General features: G+C 40.5%; 1 protein-coding gene across 1 annotated transcript in view; it reads right to left on the bottom strand.

The window, feature by feature from the left end:
• Positions 1 to 352: 352 nt before the first annotated feature.
• Positions 353 to 15,471, bottom strand: part of LOC144647104 (HEAT repeat-containing protein 6-like) — a 30,749-nt gene continuing 15,630 nt past the window's right edge. The window contains exons 13-28 of the mRNA XM_078506859.1: positions 14,783 to 14,882; positions 13,455 to 13,785; positions 12,506 to 12,590; positions 11,788 to 11,868; positions 9,954 to 10,094; positions 9,196 to 9,264; positions 8,133 to 8,311; positions 7,027 to 7,123; positions 6,735 to 6,798; positions 5,934 to 6,010; positions 5,434 to 5,511; positions 4,568 to 4,621; positions 3,299 to 3,466; positions 2,529 to 2,663; positions 1,895 to 1,943; positions 353 to 1,365 (exon numbers count right to left, since the gene is read on the bottom strand). Coding sequence (XP_078362985.1) covers positions 1,187 to 1,365; positions 1,895 to 1,943; positions 2,529 to 2,663; positions 3,299 to 3,466; positions 4,568 to 4,621; positions 5,434 to 5,511; positions 5,934 to 6,010; positions 6,735 to 6,798; positions 7,027 to 7,123; positions 8,133 to 8,311; positions 9,196 to 9,264; positions 9,954 to 10,094; positions 11,788 to 11,868; positions 12,506 to 12,590; positions 13,455 to 13,785; positions 14,783 to 14,882 — 1,887 coding nt within the window. The 3' untranslated portion in view covers positions 353 to 1,186. The remainder of the gene's footprint in view (positions 1,366 to 1,894; positions 1,944 to 2,528; positions 2,664 to 3,298; positions 3,467 to 4,567; positions 4,622 to 5,433; positions 5,512 to 5,933; positions 6,011 to 6,734; positions 6,799 to 7,026; positions 7,124 to 8,132; positions 8,312 to 9,195; positions 9,265 to 9,953; positions 10,095 to 11,787; positions 11,869 to 12,505; positions 12,591 to 13,454; positions 13,786 to 14,782; positions 14,883 to 15,471) is intronic.

Raw genomic sequence — 15,471 nt, 5'->3', positions numbered from 1 at the left:
TGAAAATGGGAATTATACCTCCCCCCTCCATTCGGGACCCTCTATTAAAATCGTAGCTGTATGGTGCTACAAAATTTGTTCTTTATTTATCTACTACAAGATGGTATTCCATGTTCTATAAGAAAATAAGCAATGCATGTTTGAGGTCTAAAAAAGCTGCTAGTGGATGCCCGAGCCGTTAGGCGAGGACATTCAGCTGCTTTTCTAGACCTCAAAAGTGCATTACTGATTTTCTTATAGGACATAGGAAACCATCATCTAGTGGGTTTAGAATATAGCATTAAAAACGAACACATGACTTACAATACTCGCTGCCGTTTAATACGGCAGTTACAAACACGCAACATCGGTATTAAAAGTGAAAGTTTAGTTTATTCTTTTCTTTGGCAGCTTCTTCGTAAATAAACGAAGATACCATTTCATTCATATTTCCAATTTATAGTCATTTTTCCGACTACCAAACGATTCTCACAAAGCCAACAAACCTAGTTGAAATATTCACGCATTCAAGTTTGGTTAAGCCTACTTCAATTTCATTCAAAATTTTCATGCGTTCGTTTCGAAGTGAAAAACAGATGCTGTTTTGAACTTCGTACAGTTGTGTTTATTTTAAGACCTCACGTAAGGTAACGAAGTGACATGGAAGGAACCGAAGGTAAATTTGCAACGCAGGTTTGCAGTCAGAGAATAAACTCATTGTCTCCAAACACAAGGTGTGTGGTGAAATCTAAACGATAAGTTAATTCTAATTTGCAACAAGATGATAATTCACAGTGCATAAACGTCCAGCTAACGAAAAAGATATGGTCTATCGGTTAAACTTTCCAAGCTACGCTGAGAAAAGAACACAAAATTGATACGATTCGAGTCAAAGGCGCCCGTTCTTTTAAGACAATAAACACTAATAGCTGATTAAGAGTAAATCGACGCTTCAGTGTTTTGTATTTCAATTCGTTTACACCTCAATACAGTTCAAGTCAATAAATAAACTTCTTTTATGGAAGAGTTATTAATATCATTCTCGACCAGGCACACTTTGAAGGCAATATGTTTTTTATTAACGATCTCTGCCTTCTTTAAAAAAGTTTCTGAGTGACACTTTCATCCTTCCTTTGATTTTTTCTTTTCTCATCGCAAATCCCATGTCTTTTCTCTGAAAATTTGCACCAAAAGACGAGCAGTCGACCTAATCTGGCAAAGTAGAATGTTTTACATCAGACTGTTCAAGTTCCGTTTTCCCAGTTTCATCTTCACATTCTGTATTCTTAGGCAATTCTCCAAAAACATCCTGCAAGATATTGACAGCGGTGTTGCAAGGCTCGAGCTCCTCATGCACTCGTCTGTGAGCCCCACGGACAGCGGATACTAAACAAGGACAGACGGAACTGTGTGTAAGCCGACTTGAATTATAACGTAATTATAAAAAGAAGACCAACACACGAACGACAAAACACTCAGGGGAATAAGTACCAGTTTATGACGACTTCCTGTCTCCGTGCTTGGACTGAGATTGTGGCTTTCGTCATTGACGTTGCTTAGCAACATGACGTAATCTGTTTGCATGAATGTTTTTGAAGTACTCACAAGTGCTTGTACTAATTTTTGATTGGATATTACGCACGGGGACGCACGTGCAATTGCATGAGGAAATGGACGGTGTAACACCAATTAGATTTGCACAAAAAACACTTGTTCGCCGACTGGATGTTATATAGTGTTTTTATGGATGTACGTAGTGTTTTATTTTGTTATTCTCAATTTGAATATTGTTTATTTTGAGGGGCATAAGGTTATCAGTTAAATTACTGTCAAATGTCACCCTCGTGAAGTAAAGTCTTACTTACTCCTTACTACAACGTTGTTGAGATCTTAATTAAACAACACATTTCCTTACATTTTTCAGTTGTTGATTTCTCTTCCGTTTGATCTTCCACCGGCGAATCCTATGGTTTAAAACCACAATAAGTTAAACCTCCTGATCTTTAGTTGAGCAGCAAAACTCCCCCAACAGTTTTCCCATATTTGATATACACTGTAATTCTTTTAGAGAATTCAGTCTTTGGTAAGATGATCCTTAGATGATCAGACACCTCAATCTCAGTGAGAAATTGATGACAGTGAGAGAACAAAGGGTTATGGTCTTCGCAACTATCGAGTTTACAAGGTGAATGTTTCTTTTACATCAACATCGGAATGTCTGGAGTAAAACAGTCAAAGATAGAACTTTAAGTTGTTTGGCAACAAAATAACTCTTGAATAAGCCTCGAGTTAACACTCTGATCAAAAATAAGCTATTTGGATTGACTGAACTGTGGGGAGGCAGGTAAGTAAAGGGGCAGGAGGGGTCGAAAAACAATTGGGTGGGGGGGGGGGTGGCGGAATCTTGCTTCTGATAGCAGCAAAGACATACAGCAAAGGACGGGGGGAGGGGAGGGAGCAAGGATGAAGGTCCTGTCACTCCCTTGTAAAGGGGGGGGGGGTAGGGACTTAGGGAAGAGGTGTAGAAAATGGAAAGAGTCACTTCTTACACGAGTGTGGAGTTGTCGTATATAATCTGTGATGTATCCTTTGTAAGTGTCGTGGTTTTCCTCCAACACAGTGCCAAGAGAAACAGCGTCTTCTGCTGTCATCAAGGACGTCATGTGACACAATGAATTGCAAAGCTGTCAAAAGAAATTAAGTCAGTAACATAAACAGTGACAAGACATATAAAGCCTGCTATCCTTCTGAATATAAGCCACTCTAGGAACCCCATTAGCACTGACCTGGACACTAGTTTTCACGTTTTGAAAAAAGACCACTGTGGACTTTTTTCAAAATGAGCCATCAGAAATCTGCATCAATCTTCTCAGTGTTTCACTAAATGGGAAAATTTAGACGAAAAAAAAAAAACACTGAGAAGATTGAAGCCGATTACTGAAGGTTCTCTACGCGTATTTTGATTTCGGGTTAAGGTGGACTTTTATCAAAACGTGAACGCTGACCATGTCCCTTTAAAAGCGTACGCGGCAATAGTCTGGGAAATAATAAATGAATTGTATTTAAAGTACAGAACATGTGATGTCTCAATCCTACATTGAGGACCTGCGACTGTGCGCAATGTGATAAAAGAGTTTTTAGGATATGGCGTTGATGAAACACCGTGGAACGGTAATAACTTTCTGCATTGTTGGGTATGAAACGGGTAGACGGATTCAAGGTTTTACGGTATCTTTTTCCTTAGCTGACAGTTAGAAAGCTTATGACCGGTATTTGACGTCATTGTAATAAGCACAATCCAAGTAGCATCGTGTCCTACCTGCTGCTTCAGAGTATCTCTGTATTTGAATTCACAGAACTCAGTAATGGTCTCAGTGCCTTTCAAGGTGTCAATCAATGTTGCGTACACGTGACTGAATAGAGTGACGTCGCCATAGTAACGCCTCTCGGGGGGAACTGACAAGGGGATTACGGCATTTATCCGCACCTGGAGTAAAACACAAGTGTTATCAGTTTGTTAAAGTGTTGGTATTTATTGAAATAAAGGATGGTATATTTTAAAGCCCTGGCCAAACGGCAACGCAAGTGGACGCAGGTAGTCGCAAGTTGAACTTGCGTACAGACTTGCGTTGGCTGGCCAAACGACTCGCAAGTTTACTCGCAAGTGCACGCAAGTTGTCAAAAAAGCCATTCCAGTGCTACTGCGCGCGCTGCAATTCAGTACTTGAAGTAAACAGCAAGACTTACATGAATGTGTGTCCAGCAGTAGCAATGAAATATATATATGATAAATGCAAATGCGTCCTTACACTAATGAAGACCTGAAAAAAAAATTTCAGGCCCTGAGCGGGAGTCGAACCCACGACCTTTGCGGAAAGCAAGACTTACGTTGACCTGCGTTGGTTGGCCAAACGGTGAAAAACTTGCGTTGACAATTTTATCTCGACCAAAGTGAACGCAAGTCATCGCAACTCAACGTAAGTGCACGCAAGAAAAAACGTCCGTCTCCTTGCGTCTCCGTATGGCCAAACCTTAAGCTTGGAAAAAGACAAGGAGAAAGATATTCAGTGAGTGACATAGGCTACATGGAAAAACTTCCGAGTTCTCCTAAATGGAGTCGAATTCTTTATCTCCATACAGATCTCATTCTTCGACAATACTATTCCTGGCAAAACGCGGGACGTTCGTCACATTTGAACCTAGTTATATGGCCTGCATTCCCAGACAAAACTGTTCAAACACGTTGCTAATTTTCACTAATTTTTGTACCACAGTTCATTTTTTTCCACACCCCCCTCTCCCATTTTAATGTTGTCAATGTTGTCGTGTTATAAAAACCAAGCCGGGTGAATTGCAAAGCTAGCCCGCTGGCAAGTCAAGGCAATCGCGCAAATGTGTGCAATGCGTTTGTCTCAACTAGTTTTGTCCAAGATTGTAGCTCCCACGGGTCTCCTGTAGCTCAGTGGTAGAGCGTCCGACCGGTATGCAAAAGGTCATAGGTTCCACTCTTGTTGAGAGAACTCCGTGTTGGCATTGTTTTTTAATGTTATTTAACTTAACCAATTACCAAAAATTCACTTAAACTCACCTTGAAGTTTTTACAATCACGAATGACGTTTTCCAACCCGTTGTAAATATCAGCCTACAAAGAAGAAAAAAAAGCAAGCTAAGCTAAATTTTCTTTTCACATGCGTGAAACATTGTTCTCCTAAGGTAGATTGTAAACAAAAACACCCAGGCTTATAAATGGGTACCGGACCGGCAAATTCAATACTGAAGGGGGGGGGGGGTTAACCCTGCAATGGACTAGCAACCCATCCAGGGGGAGTAAAAATACTCCTAGTCGCTTCATGCTACTGAAATCGGATAAGCTCCGGTCCGATAAGCCAATAGGCTCGAACGTAGACTTAAGTTAACCCTTCCCCCCCCCCCCCCCCCTTATTAATGTAATAAACCAATCAACCAACGAATATGCACGTTGCGGATTTCTCAATAATCAAATCAGAAAGGACTTGGTAGCAGCATGGCATTACTTCATTCTCCTTGATCTCGCCTTTTTCGAAATATTTAAATACTCCTTAATTATTATTCCACTATTGCGCCATTTTACCATATTAGGGCAAAAGAACGCGCAAAATATGCCACGTTATTACACAGTAGAACAGGGCAAAAATACGTGTGGACAAATTTACGGAATACTGGCCCAAACAAAGTGGAAAAATAAGTGGAATAATAAATCCCTTATTCGATGGTTTAACATATAATACGAGCTGACATTTTGCTCATTGCTCGTATTCTTCCTCGCCCCTACGGGGCTCGGAAAAATACTACGCAACTCGCAAAATATCCGCGCGTATTATATGTTAAACCATCGAATAAGGTGTATCTATTGTTATATATTTCCTATGGATACTGTAAGGAGAAAACAGATCTAGACAAATAATCAATACTAACCGTCCAAGGTGCTGTGCCAATTGGCAAGAAAGGATTACGAAACACGTTGCCGAACGCGTAACAAGCGTTCCAACGAACCTGTCAAACAAAGGACACAAAGAAAGTGTTAAGACATTCGGAATACAAAAAGCAAAGAAAAAAACGAGCTGAGAATCAATACAAGTGTCTGTACTGATCGCGATGGCCTACTAGTAATGGTTAGTGTGCTGGACTCCGGTTCGAACGGTCCGGGTTTGAGCCCTGGCCGGGGTCATTGTGTTGTGTTATTGGGCAAGGCACTTTACTCTCGTAGTACGAGTGTCTCTCTCCACCCAGGTGTATAAATGGTTACTGGCAAATTTAATGCTGGGGGTAATCCTGCGATGGACTGGCATCCCATCCAGGGGGGAGAAGGAAAACTCCATGAGCCTCCACTTGTAATAGAAGTCACCTGCAAACTCAGTTAATTTATTGAGAACTTGAATTCATTTCTTCTTTCTCTAACTCAACCAGACCCTCACCTTCATAAGACCAGAACCGACGTTCCTTACCAGTGCCTGAACAGCGTTTTCCACCGCTTCCATAAAACCTGCTTTTTCTGGAACAAGAAAACAACATGACAGCCTTTAACATTTTGTCAATAAGCCCTCGCGAATTATCAAACCAGCAAAAGAGTGATTTTCACTTGAGTGTCGAGAGTAATTCACATTTGCTTTAGGTTTGCATTGCTACGCACAGTGATTGGTTTAAAAAACTCGCGCCACTTTCTCAACCAATCAGAAGTAAAACCAAAACCGACCGTGACTTGCTCGCGCACGTTTTCCCGCGCTTCGTGTCGACTACATGCATTTGCTTCGAGTTTTGATTGGTTCACTGGATTGTCCATTGTGATAGGCCATAGTGATGACTTAAGTCTTGGTTTTACGACACTCAATTGAAACTCTCTCTAACGGAAATTTAATTATTAATAAAACAAAAAAAGAATCGCAGACATCTTTTATGCAAATGTACCCGCTGATAGAGCAGTTTTAAAATGAGTGTCGGTCGTAATTCCAAAAGCACGTTATTTGGCCAATCACAAAGTACACAGACAATCCCGTTAACCAATTAAAACTCGAAGCAAAATACATGTCGCAGGCACGAAGCGCGGGAAAACGTGAGCGAGTAAACTCACAAATAGTTTTGGCTTTAGTTGTGATTGGCTAACAAAGAGGCGCGAGATTTTTAAACCAATCACTTAGCGTAGTAATGCAAAACCAATGCAAACGCGAATTACTAATATAACTTTCGACACTCAAGTGAAAACCGCTCTATATCCTTACCTAAGGTGGACGTTCTTGTGTAGCGTAGAAAATTACCCAAGGCTCTTACTGCATTTGACTTCACCTGAAATGTTTAGTCCATAAATTTAATCAGATGGAATAATCCACTGACTACTATCAAAAGTAGCTCAGTGAAGACAGAATAGAGTATCAAATTAAAATATGAGTAGGACGTGTTACAGGAACAGAAATGGTTGAAGCACAAAACGTTTGTACGAAAATCCCTCATACGAATACCAAACAACAAACAAGAGACCTCAATCGTGTCTGAGTCACCGTATAAAGCACAAACCTTTTCGTTATCGTCGGCAGCTGTAATGGAAGTATGCAACAGCTTGAGCAGCAACATGTCTGAAAAATCCTCCATAAAACCCGAGTCTTCACAGGACCTGCACAATGGAACATCACTCAAAAGTAAGTCTTGTCAAATAATAAAGTAACACACTAACAGTGTCGTTAAGTCGATTTTCGAAGATAGACTTCAAATTGTTTCTTTGAAGTGTTGAACTGACTCGATCAGCACTTTCCGACTATTAAATCACCGCCTTATCAAAACACAGGAGTACACGCAAGTACTCCAAGTCTTGTGTGGCCTTAGGTGAGCCACTGTTATTTAGCATAAGGGCACTCAGCCAATTCTCATACTAAATACTTAAAAAAACAAAAAATATGAAAAAAGGAAATTATAAATATATTGTATAAAATTATAAATATAAAACGAGGGGGCAGAATTTAACTGCCGACCAGTTAGCTCAGTTGGTAGAGCGCCGGACTACCATGCGGGAGGTCTTGCATGGGTTCAAGTCCCAGACCCGACCAACACTCAGAATCTTAAACTAACAGGAGAGAATATGCTGCCTTTGCAATGACGGAAAAGGAAGATAAACCGTAGGCCCCGTCTCCTGCATCTTCAGTGTTATGGTCAGCAGGGGACGTAAAAGAACCCACACACTCATCGTAAAGAGTACTAGTAGGGCATGAAGTTCCCGGTGTTGGTGCCTGGTCTTTGCCCAGCCCATCATGCTGTGTACTGTTGAAATGCTCGGAGATATCAGCTGTACAAGCTACTCTGAAATCCCAGGGTAAACCACAATGCGTGAAATTTCAACGCGTGTCCACTATCATGGCGTGGTGTAATTATCAGCCATCTAGCTATTAAATGTCAATGTCTAACCGAAAAAAGACCTGCTTTTAATTTAAGAGAAAAAGCACTGAACAATGCCCCTAATTCTACTTGTTAACATCACAAATTGCTTGATACATTAGAAATTTTTACACGAATGTTGAACTAGGAGTGCGGTCCCGTTGTCTGCGCGCAATTTCGCGTTTCGTGTTTTTGGGGCGTGTGATGACCTGTTGACTGTTAAGTCAGATGCAAGGCACTGTTTCTTCACTTACATATTGTTCACCAAGGAGTCGCTAAGATTCCCAAGAGACCACGCAGCCTTCATCCTGACCATAATCTTGTCGTCCGTCATGGCGGTGAGAACGGCATTAGCAGTGTCCGCTACAAAAAGCACGTCATCTCTGAGGCACGGGTACTGCACAAACACGCCCAGCGCACGGACGGACGAAGCCTTGATGTAGTAGCAAACAAAGTAAGTTAAATAGGTGCTTTAGTACTCTACATCGACTCTACATCGACTGAGGCAGTTTGTCACCGCATGAAAAGTCCTCAGAAACACACAAAGCTACACAAAGCGCACACAAAACCTACTAAACTAGAATCAAGATATACTTCTTTAGCAGCATTAGCAAATACCCTAAAAGTTTGTGATAAGTTCCTAGAGGAGTTTACTTCTTGAGGGGCTTATAAAAACGCGTAGCTATAAAAGTGTCAAATTACACGTTAATAAAGAGATATTAACATGTAATGTTGTTATTTTCGAAGATGAAATTCTAGCAGAGTATTTTTTTTGCTTTATATTTACGTTATTTGTTTATGCTGTACTATACTCTTTGTTTTTTCTGACAAAATAAAATGTTGTTGTGGCTAATCCACGCCACTTGTTCACTCAAGTCAGCAACATGGTGGAGTGCCTGATAGAGCGGTTTTCACTTGAGTGTCGAAAGTAAATTGCGTTTGCTTTGGTTTTGCATTACTACGCTTAGTGATTGGCTAAAAAAAAAACCCCACTTTCTCAACCAATCAGGCGTAAAACTAAAACCAATCGTGACTCGCTCGCGCACGTTTTCCCGCGCTTCACGTCAGCTACATGTATTTGCTTCGTGGTTTTGATTGGTTCACTGGATTGTCTGTGTCCTTTGTGATTGGCCGGAGTAATTACTTTGGTTTTGGTTTTACGACACTCAATTGAAAACTGCTCTAATTCACATGTAGTGGCGTAGGAATTGACGTAAAACCCCTTATAGTTTTGCCTTGGTGCGTTCAGTAAACGTTGCGCGTAAACACGAAGTTCAAGTTCAACAACGGAGATAAAGATCAACTTGAGAAGTTTACCTTGACATTCTTGTCTTCGTCATTTGACAAACCAAGCAGAACAGTGATGCAAAGAATACGCTTGTGCAGCTGAAAAACAACGAAACAGATAAATAGGAGCAAACAAGCACGACAGTGATGGCGACTGCTGTTCAGGGAATGCATGGATGGCGCAGTAGTGAAAGTGCCTGCCCCCCACCAATGTGCACAGGTTTGAAACCTGGACCCAGTTTATCATTACTTGAGTTGAGTTTTTAGTTGGTTCTGGCCCTTGTTTCGTTTCTCTGGTTATCCTCCCTCCAAAAGACCAACCTTTTTACATTTCAATTCCATTGGGAATCTAGGGCCGTAAGCAGGGGGTATTCTCCCCTTAAAAATTAAGTTATTGAAGTCGAAATTTTCTGCACACATCGAAGCCCACATTTTCTGTACTCCACCTATTAGGTTGACCTTTGTGGCCCATGGGGCTGTGCGGACGCATCCATTGCACTCCCCCGCTCCCCCCTGGCCTTGGAATCCAAGGGCCACAGGTTTGTCCGTTGTTTGATTGATTGATTGAGTGATTGACTGACTGGCTGGCTGACCGACTGACTGACTAACTGATTGATTGATTGTTTGTTTGTTTGCTTGTTTGACTGACTGACTGACTGACTGACTGACTGACTGACGGATTGATTGATTGATTGATTGATTGATTGATTGATTGATTGACTGATTGATTGATTTACTTTCGATAAGGTACGTGGGATGAGACAATTACAAGTTAACAACAGACTCACAGGTAGTTCTTCAAAGATAACAGCTCCAATGTTCGACAGACAGTCAACAGCAGCACTGCATGATGGCGCACACACAGAGCTTCCTTCTTGTATCATGTTGATTAGTGGACCATCTAACAGCTTCAGCCAGAACTGTAAAATCTAACCAAATACAGTGGAAAAGAAACACCATATTATAATACACATTTCATGCCAATGAAATAACATATTAAAAGTTCTATTAAGCCCAAAGTTAGGCTGTTTCAGCTTGCTTCCGAAAGGACCAGAAACGGCTAGAAATGTTCTGAAAAAAAAATTAAAAGTTTTAATACTGACTATCGTCAACCAAAACGCCATGAAAACGCATCCCGCAGGTTTAAAGAATATCGCACTACCGCAAACCCCATTGAATGTCCCCTCTTTTTAGGATCTTTTGAGGGGGTGTGGCATAATAGAGAGGGGGCATATTTGAGCCTGGAAGGGGGGCTATTTCAAATCGTATATCAGTTAGGGTAAATACAAAAGAAAAAGTGGACTTTTTAAAGTTTTAGTGCTGTTTGGTGACACATTTTTACAAAATAGCGACAATGATAAGTTAAAATGTGGTGTAAATCCTCCAAGAGCGAAAAGTTACCATGTTTCCATGCTACCTTTAGGCTTGTACCGAAAGTGCTCGTAAAAAAAGCATTAAATGCTAAAAGAAGTGCTCGTTTTTTGCCAAAAAGTGCTAAAATAATGCTAATTTTTTTAAAAAGTGCTCGTGGGTAACATAAAAATGCTCACTTTTTCCCGATTTTTTTAAACATAGAATATTAAATTTTTCAGATTTTCAGTTACATTTTTTAACAATAAAATGTAACGATCAATGTTTGATGTCAGAGTACCCTCTCGAGCTATCTCTGCCTTGGCTGGCTGACTAACATTAGCCATGTTAAAAACGAGCAGGGGACTGGGTACGAATATTCAATATCGATTGCACTGAAAAACTGGGCCCGTCATCTGAAAGAGCATCCAAAAATTAGTAACTCAACCAAATTTGAGAGTTATTGGTTTAAACGCATAGGTATGGTTCACTTTTAGAAATTGCTAAAATAAGAGAGCTTAGTATGGATTGGAGGGACAGCTGTCCATCCAGCCATACTAAGCTCTCTTATTTTAACGATTTTTAAAAGAGTTCCATGCCTTTGCGTTTAAACCAATAACTCTCAAATTTGGTTGAGTTACTAATTTTTGGATGCTCTTTCAGATGACGGGCCCAGTTTTTCAGTGCAATCGATATTGAATATTCGTACCCGGTCCCCTGCTCGTTATGAACATGGCTAATTGTTCCTCGATGACAACGTGGATGACGTCATCTTGGAACGAGTGTGATGGACTGGGTTTCTAGAAGGCAACCACTGACGTATCAAACCTATTCCCCAGGCCTCCACGGCTCCTTTGACTAAAATGAGGGCTACTGCATCTTTGGACGCCATAAATAAAGTCAGATTGTGCTTTTTAACACAAAATTAGACAAATAGTCAGTCGAAAATCCAAAATAATGCTAGCAGTGCTTTTTGGGATAAAATGTAAAAAAAATGCTCGCGAAGCTAAATAATGCCAAAAAAAGTGCTAGCACTTTCGGTAAGAGCCTAGCTACCTTCATAAACAATTATTGTCATGAGTTACCATTAGGCGGGAGGAGGGGAGGGGCCTTATTAAAAACGTGTACTTTTTAGAGGGGGGACCTATTAGAGCGGGGGGGGGGGGAAGCTTAATAGAGACTTTTTATAAAAGTGATTGCTCGTCTGCGACACTTTTTCGCAGGCATCAATCTTAAATCACGGCATATAAAACAACACCTGCCCGAGATTACCTGTTCTTTAGAAACTGCATTTCTGCCACTGTGGTTGTTTGAAAATTCATTGTACATTGCACGAGCCAGTTCTTCCAGTAGCTACAAAAGAACCGTTACATATTAATTTAAATGGCTTCTTTTGATATATTAAAATTCAACTTGGTAGCGAGGCCTAGAAACAAAAGAAATTTAACAAGCATGTTTATTAATTTCTTTTGTGTGTCCTCTAGGCCTCGCTACCAAGCTGAATTTTAATACATCGGAAGAAGCCTATTGACCAAATGAAAAAATATATATATATTGTCAAAAAAATATCTCTTTACGGAAAGTAAGTTTCGCCTTCTGATTTTGTTTTCAGCGTTCCAAGGGTTGTCGTGCCTTCCATACTCTAGACTTCCTTTGCACACAAATTCAAACAAAATATCCAAACTCCTTTTTTTTCCACTCGGATATTAATGTATTTCAACTGTTCACATTAACAGAGGTTATTTCAAATGCATATTGAATTACAGAGAGTTGTTTGACTGAATTTGGAAAAGTTGGAAAGTTTTGAAATTTGTCCTTCTTTGTATTACAAAGCAGATTTGGTTCAAAAAAGGAAACATCTCCATTTACCATCACCCTAGAAATGGAGGAAAATTTTAAATATTACAGAGGAGGTGTGCTGATAATAAATGGAATCGCATCTTTCAATCTTCACGTAACTGACTAGAAAACTAAGAAAAATTGTTTGAACCTTTATTGCAGACAGTGTAAATTGTACATCCGCATCCTTAAAACATAAACACGCCAGGTTCCTGAGACATTCCACCACTTCGGAGCTGCAACAAGACAAAACGTAATACTAACTTAGAAGACACTTCAAACCTTACAGAAAAATACAGATGCACTCTAGAGTAATACAGCTAACCAATTTAGGTTAAGCTTGCGGAAACTATGGTTTTTTAGCTGTTGTCCAGTGGTTCGGGTAGTGTGTTAATTGTCTTTTAGATTTTTTGTTTTATACCATTTGGTTATCATATCATCCACGATACCAAGAAAAGGTCGTCAAGGGACAGCCATCTAGTTCAGCACATTTGATTAATTGAAGATTGAGAAGTTCAAAGCACAATAGGCTTAGGCTTATCCTCGTCGGGCCCATGAGGACTCTTGAGGCCGGACAAAGCACAATAAGAACAGAGCAATTCCATCAATTATAGTTTAATTTTGCAAAACATTACTCGACAAATGAAGGGGACATTTTGGGAATTGAGGATGACTAGCATTGGTGAAGATGGAAGTGGATCACGATACGGCAAGTAGAGCGGGTTTCACTCGAGTGTCGAATGTGATTCGCGTTTGTTTGGTTTTGCTTTACTTCGCTTAGTGATTGGTTGAACAAATCTCACGCCACTTTCTCGACTAATCAGAAATAAAACCAAAACCAATCATGCCTCGCTCGCGCACGTTTTCCCGCGCTTCCTGCCGGCAACATGATTCGCTTCAAGTTTTGTTTGGTTTACTGGATTGTCTGTGTCCATTGTGATTGGTCCGAGTGATTACTTTGGTTTTGGTTTTACGACACTTAATTGAAGGTCGCTCAATTTGACCAGTTGGATTATATTCTCCAAAACCTGTGTTCACCAGTCAAGACGGCAACCCGGTGGTGATAAAGAATATTGTCAACATTATAATAGCACACATACCTTAATAAGAAAACATAGCTCTTCACAAACGATCCTAAAAACTGCAAGGCTTCCAGCCGTATAACAAGTGAATTCTCTCGTCGGTTTATAGCATGGGCACTCCAATGAATCACCCATGGCGACTCAGGAGGAACCTGTAAGTCAGCAATCAGCACTACAGCGCTGCTACTGCTGTTTTCAGTCGTAATGCTGTTGGTTTGTGCCACGCTTCTGTTTCCTGTGTTGATTTCTGCTGTGGTTGGCTTCATAATTTCAACTACTTCTTGCAGAGGTGTGTGTACGCACACTACCATTCTTAGACAGGACAATATGGCTGTTTGCAAGTTTGGGTCTGTATGCAAGAAAAACAAAGGTCATTTGCTAGTTAGTCCTTGATTTTCCACAGGGTCACTCGAGAGGGAGGTCATGCAAGTGCACAAGAAAATCTCTTCACATGAGAAGACGCGACGCACAAGGGCAAAGCAATATTCTCGTACATTTGCGTGTTCGCCAACTCAAATGACCCCAAGAATCCTCGTACTCTATTTGTCAGTTAGTCTTCACATGGTTGCCACAGGTCTCAGTTTTTAAAATTTTCTGACTTTTCCCTGATAAAAATAAAATTTCCCGGGCCAAATGAATACAAAATGTTAGACATAGTGGCGACCTCCAGCTTTTCACCCCCCCCCCCCCCCAACAAAAAAAAAACATTGCTGAGATCACAGTAACCTAAAACTATTTTTTTTTCAGCCTTCAATGGTATTAAATCAGAGGTGTTATAATCCTAATTTTCCCTGACTTTTTTTCAAAATGTCAAATTTTCTTGACCCATGATAAAATTCCCTGAATTTTCCCTAACCTTCGAGATTTTTTCCCCTGACAATTTCCTGACCTGTGGCCACCCTGCTTCAGGATAAAGGCCTCAGGAATGGGGAACTCTTTATATCGTACTGACAGACAGTGCATCACTTTTATAAGTTGAGTAGCAGGAGTGTTCAAAGGGGACATTACACTTTTCCTGTCTGTATTATGGGTTCTTACTGAGTAGAGATAAACTATGAAAACTACGAAGCAAAGGTTTTGACGTTTTAGTGTTATTGTGTCGTGTTCTTAGGCGAGACCTTACACCTCTTTCAGCCGAAGAGAATAAAAATGGAATATTAGCGAATTGGTGAGGGGTTTTTTTCGGGAGGGGGGGGGGGTGAGAAGAGCATGGACTAGCACCTGTGCAGGTGGGAGAGGAATACTCCTAGTCCCTTCACACTATGGAAACCAAAAATACGAGCTGCTGGGTTAGTACTTAGAAGAATATTTTGCAGGAAATGCTGTTCTCAGTATCCTAACCTTACCTTTGATAGCCAGTAAAGGTCTGAGTTGTCTGACAATTTTGCTTAAAAGTCCTTCCTTTAGTCTGTTGTATGGTGAGTTAAGTACCAGTAGGGACAGGCACTGCGATTAGACAATAGAACAGTTACACAGAATACTAGTTTGCAATAAACCGTAAAATTCTGCTTTTTAGCACTCCCCCCCCCCCGGTTATAGGCCCAACTACCTGTAGGCAAAAAAACATCCCATTTTAATCCCCACCCCACTCCCTCCCCAGATAAAAGCCCCCCAAGTACTGAAATGAATTTGATTCATATATGAGTTTTTAAAGCTTAATTCAAAACTAGTCAATGGAAAACGTATTTCAATCAACGTTGCTGTAGCTCATTTTGAAACGGTCTTTTTATTCTGCTTATAAGCCCCCTCGATATAAGCCCCTCCGCTTATAAGCCATCCAAAACCCCTTACGAAGTTGTATAAGCCCAAGGCTTATAACCGGAATTGTACGGTATGCATTTTGATTGGCTAGAACGTGTCTGCTAATTCTCAACAACTGAAGAATTCATACTTGTCCTGAGAAACAACTTAGTTCGATCTGTTTTTTGGTTAAGACGATATTTACATAAAATTCGAGCAGCCGGTAAAACAGACTTTTGTCCATTTTCTCCAGACCTTATCTTTCTTTTCCAAACTTTTCCAGGTCTGTAAAATT

The sequence above is a fragment of the Oculina patagonica genome, chromosome 3 (genome assembly GCF_052425735.1).
Source record: "Oculina patagonica isolate OP01 chromosome 3, crgOcupat, whole genome shotgun sequence".
Taxonomy (NCBI): Eukaryota; Metazoa; Cnidaria; class Anthozoa; order Scleractinia; family Oculinidae; genus Oculina; species Oculina patagonica.
This window is presented reverse-complemented; position numbering and strand designations above follow the sequence as displayed.